Here is a 5,288-nt window from a genome sequence, read left to right as displayed (position 1 = left end):
GCAGGGGATCTGGAGCAGATCCACCAGATCCAGTCAACCTGCCAGCTTGGAGATCATTCAGGTCGGATCCACCTGCAGGTCCAAAAGGCCCGGCAGCGTCTGGTTCCGTCTGCCTCCGTCTGCCTCCGTTTGCAGTGGGACAGAATTAAATGTGACGCAGCTGAACACAAGCTGCTGGTTTTCTGAGTTTAGAGGAGCAGAAAACATGAAATGACCAAAAACTAAACTAAACTTCTCAGATGAAACATTTGATCCGGTTGGATCAAAATGATCCAAATGATCCTGATCGTCTTCAGCTTCAGGGATTTTTCATCCATAATCAGATCAAATGTAACGTCTGCTGACATGTTCTGGTTCTTTTCATCCTAAATAAAATCTGATGTTTTTCCTCCAGATGTGGAAAAAATCCCAGTTTCCAAAGCGTCTGCAGGCTGAGCGTCGCGTTTATGCGACATCCGTCACAATTCAGCAGCTCACGGGAAATCTGGGCGTAAACGGAGAAAACGCTGACGATGACGAGAGCAGAGGGTCAGTGAAGGCATCACAGGGTCAGTGAAGGCATCACAGGGTCAGTGAAGGCGTCACAGGAACTGAAAGTGACAGCTGACAGGAACAAAGCCAATCCTTCACCATTCGGTACCAAACCTCCCTGATGACCCATCAGGGTTTGAACAGAACCAGATTTTCCTCATTCATCCACCAGATCTCTACCGTCTGCAGCTTCCTGGGTCCAGATGAAGAACCAGAGGAGATCAGGCCTTCGCTGAGACGCTGAGACTCTCTGGTTTTCTATTTCGCCTGTTTTCTGCCTCCACATGATTTTATCCTTGATTTTAGTTGCTCTGTGTAGAACTTTGAGATTTTTGCTAATGAAAAGTGAACAAATTAAATTGATTATTATTATTATTATTATTATTATTACTACCATGACATCACTTCCTGTCCTGGTTTCCCACAGTTTAAAGGGAACCAAACAGACGGAGCGAAGAAGAAGCAGAAGAAGAAGAAGAAGAAGCAGAAGAAGAAGAAGACATTCCTCTGAGTAATGACAGTCATATTTCAGCTGCAGGAACACAAAGGAAATATTTCCAGAGCAACTCGAGATGAAATATGGCTGCTGGGGGACATTCATCATGTCATGACGAGGAGGAGGAGGAGGAGGAGGAGGAGGAGGAGGAGCACACGTCTTTCCTCAGATTGTTTCTAATCTGGTTTTCCAGCAGAGGATCCTGATAAATGTTGATGTTTCTACAAACAGCCAGCAGAATAAAACCAGGAGTTTCTTTAGCAGCAGGACGTTTCTGTCCTCATGGGGCCCAAAGGGTCCAGAGCTGAAGGGTCCAGAGCTGAAGGGTCCAGAGCTGAAGGGTCCAGAGCTGAAGGGTCCAGAGCTGAAGGGTCCAGAGCTGAAGGGTCCAGAGGGTCAGGAAGGTTTTTACTCAGGTTTAGTAAAAATCAGGAGAGAAAGAGACGATTTGTCTGCAGGGAAACTGAGAGAAAAACTGTTTTACTGAGAAACAGTCAAATAAAAACGTTTCTGGACATTTAAACCTCAGTGTGACATTTCTTTAATAATAAATATATAACTTAGAAACGATCTGCAGTGACTCATGTTTTATAATGAATGAATAAAGTCTTGGCGTTTTCTCCTCGGGGTTAAATGATCCGTTTCTCCGGTTCTTCCCGCCATCAGAACGTCTCCATGTTTCTGTGATTTATGCGTTTGGATCGTCTCTCTCTGAAAACCCGTTTCTGTCCTCAAAGGCGTCTTTGTTCTGGATGCGGTTCTGGACCCGGTCCGGCTTCCCGCTGCCAGGATCCGACAACGAGCCGATGAAAAGCAGCTGCTCCGCTCCGACCCGGATCCGTCCGTCAGCTGCTTCGCTTTCTGGGTCGGAACCGACGGGTTCTCTGCATGATCCAGTAGAAAGAGAATCTAGATTATTATTATTATCATAAATGGTTTTATGGTTCCAGCTCTGATGTTTCATCTCCATTAATCCACGGAGGGTCAGAAGTTTACATACCGCTGCTGCTCGTTGATCCTCCATCTGGAAGTTTCACTGTTTTGAGTTTTCTAGGGTTTTTGTCCCTCCCAGGATGCCGTACTCACTTCATTCCTTGGTTTGTGATTCTTGGCTCTTGGTTCTGCTCCGTTTTCGTCTCTCCTGGTTCTCATGTCTATTAATCTCCTCCCAGCAGCTGGAAGTCGGCCAGTTTCTCCACCTCGTTGTCACATCCTCCATCATCCTCCATGTTTTATTCATTCCAGCTCTGCAGATCCTCAACTTTATCATATTTCAGTAAACCTGAGTGATGCTGGGTTTACCACCCACCTTCTTCAAACCAGACAAAATGGGTGTCAATCAACTCCACTACGTTTGTGCTGCTTTGGCTTTGAAGTGTATTAATGAAAGTGTAAAGGTCAAAAGGTCAACCAGCCCCCCCACTTTTATGAAATCAAACTTTCTTTATGTCTTTAAAATGATAGCGGCACAAATGAAAATTTTGCTGCACAAACCAGCACAAACGTTTGACACCAAATTTGTTTGATTTCTGCCGGAGGCACGGGGGCGGGGCCTATGGAGGGCGGAGCCAGCGCCACGGGGGCGGGGCCTATAGAGGGCACAGCCAGTAGGAGGCGGCGCCACGGGGGCGGGGCCTATGGAGGGCGGAGTCAGTAGGAGGCGGCGCCACGGGGGCGGGGCCTATGGAGGGCGGAGCCAGTAGGAGGCGGCGCCACGGTGGCGGGGGTTGTTGTGTTTGAAAGGCCTCATAAATCAGCTAGACTAGACTAGACTCTCTGGTCTGATGAGACAATATTTATTTCTCTACGTATCAAATGTTTTGGCAGGCTCAGTCCTCCGTAGGAAGGCAATGTTTGCAAAATCATAAACTACTTGAATGATTTAATTATAACTAAATGAAAGAAATGAAAGTTTTGAACTCTGATTTATTCTGATAAATTAAATTAAATATTATTGTAGCATCATGAACACAAAACAAGAAGCTGCAGTTTAAATATGTAATAAACACAAATAGAAAACATTTAAAATATAAAAACTTTTCCAGAACAGGGATTTTTATAACTTACAGGTTTCATTTTGTAACCAACTTTAAGAAAGTAAAAATATTTCAAAAAGCTGAACGTGTTAAATTTACCTGCAACTAAAAACGTTTCTTTAAAAATGTAACCAGAAAGTTTTCTGAAAATAACTTTTAAGCTCCTGAAATATTTAAACAAATGCAAAAAAGTTCTGAACATTTAGCAGAAAAATTAAAACAGATTTTATAAAAACTAAAAGCTTTTTTATTAGCGCTGAAAATGATAAAAACTTGTTTGAATTGAAGAACATAAGAATCTCCTGGTAAACCAAAATGTCAAACCTCAATTTATTTTAATTAAAAAAACAATAAACAACATAAAATACTCTAAAAAAATACCTAAATATTTAAAAAAAATAAATAAATAAAACCAATAATAAATATTTTCTTTTTAAATAAAGCAAACAAATAAAACTAAAATAAATGAAAGAGATAAAATTAAAATAATAAAAATCAACCAGCCCTTTCCAGCAGCGTCTCTCTGGGACGTTTTACCGTCTTGTGATTGGCTGTCCTGGTGCGGCGCCGTCCAATCAGGCGGCTCAGGCCTCGGCCAGGCAGCTCATCACCTTCATCATCAGCTCCTCCTTCCTCAGCTTGGAGCTCACAGGGATCCCTCTGTTCCTGAGCCACAGCAGCAGGGAGCGGCCGCTCAGAACGGACCACTGGAGGGAGACGATGAGGTCATCAGGCCGGGTGACATCAGCTCTGACATCAGCTCTGACATCACGATACAACCTAATGTGGTTATTAACCTCCAGCGAGTCGCCGGATCGTCCATCATGTGAGACTTTGGGATTAATAATGTGTTTCTGAATGTGCAGCCGCCTGCTGCTTCCTGTCGCTGTTCATCACTACACCACGCTGCGATACTCCACCCTCCATGTTTAAAGCCTGCAGAGTTCACTGGAGCTAAATGTTTTCAAAGTTAGCAGGAAAGCTAAGCGCTAAGCTAAGTTAGCTCTAACGTTATGGTGAGAGTTCCCACCGGGACAGAACCTTTAAGGTCCAGTTTACAGAACCGGACCCCAAAATGAGAGCTGAGTGGGATTTAGCTGCTGTTTAGTTTGGCTTTTTAAATCAGTTTCTTCTGCAGAACCGGGTCGGTCAGCAGAACCCTGTCGGTCAGCAGAACCGGGTCGGTCTGCAGAACCGGGTCGGTCTCCAGAACCGGGTCGGTCAGCAGAACCCTGTCGGTCTCCAGAACCGGGTTGGTCTGCAGAACCCTGTCGGTCTCCAGAACCCTGTCGGTCTCCAGAACCTTGTCGGTCTCCAGAACCCTGTCGGTCTGCAGAACCGGGTCGGTCCAGCTCACCTGGTTGCTTCTGGCCATCTTCTCCACGTCATCCACTGAAACTCTGCTCCTCCGTTTCTCCCCCAGCTGGAAGGCCACCGTCTGGACGGAGAACCAAACAATCATCTTCAGGTTCTAACAGCGTGATGCTATTAAATTCCACCCAGAACCAGAACTTACTGGACCGACCTTCCTGCTGCTGGCGGCGGTCTCCCTCTGGGCCTCTCTGCTGGTTTTCATGATGGTTCTGGGCGCGATGCTTTCGGGTCCCGCTGCCTTCCAGCGGTCGGCGGCCCATTCGGTTCGGACCGGCCCAGAGGTTCTGCTGGGTTTGGTTCTGGGTGGGATGATGATGGCTGCTTTCGCCTTGAACACCGGGCTGAGGCTGGAGATCCGGGTGACCCTGCACTGACCCGACGGCTGGGGAACGGCGGCGCTCCGGCTTTTAGGGCGGCGGGCGAAGCGAGGCACGATGAGAGGAGGAGGAGGAGCAGAGGAAGAGGAAGAGGAAGAGGAAGAGGAAGAGGAAGGTGTGGCTTGTGACCCAACAGGAAGTGGCAGGGTGAGTCTGCGCTTGTCCTCCGTCCCTCTGCTCTGCTGCTTCTGGACTCGCAGCAGAGCCACGCTGAGCCGGCGGGTCGGGTCGTTGTTCCTGAAGATGGGAACCAGTTTGGGAGGCGGGTTCACTGGGACCGGACTGGGCTGAGGAAGAGGAGGGAGGGATGAAGCTAGCTGGAAGTGTTGGAAGAAAGAGGAAACGAATCGGGAGTGATCCGACTGCTGCTGGTTCTGACTGGAGGATGGGCGGGCCGACGGGGACCGAGCCAACGGGGACCGGGCCGACGGGGACCGGGCCGACGGGGACAGAGCCAACGGGGACCGGGCCGAC

The 5,288-nt window shown here is 47.6% G+C and overlaps 1 protein-coding gene across 1 annotated transcript in view; it reads right to left on the bottom strand.

The window, feature by feature from the left end:
- Window positions 1-3,647: 3,647 nt before the first annotated feature.
- Window positions 3,648-5,288, bottom strand: part of lg20h18orf63 (linkage group 20 C18orf63 homolog) — a 10,611-nt gene continuing 8,970 nt past the window's right edge. The window contains exons 13-16 of the mRNA XM_017301784.1: window positions 4,944-5,131; window positions 4,589-4,841; window positions 4,205-4,501; window positions 3,648-3,770 (exon numbers count right to left, since the gene is read on the bottom strand). Coding sequence (XP_017157273.1) covers window positions 3,648-3,770; window positions 4,205-4,501; window positions 4,589-4,841; window positions 4,944-5,131 — 861 coding nt within the window. The remainder of the gene's footprint in view (window positions 3,771-4,204; window positions 4,502-4,588; window positions 4,842-4,943; window positions 5,132-5,288) is intronic.

This window comes from Poecilia reticulata, linkage group LG20 (assembly GCF_000633615.1).
Source record: "Poecilia reticulata strain Guanapo linkage group LG20, Guppy_female_1.0+MT, whole genome shotgun sequence".
In the NCBI taxonomy this organism is placed as follows: domain Eukaryota; kingdom Metazoa; phylum Chordata; class Actinopteri; order Cyprinodontiformes; family Poeciliidae; genus Poecilia; species Poecilia reticulata.
This window is presented reverse-complemented; position numbering and strand designations above follow the sequence as displayed.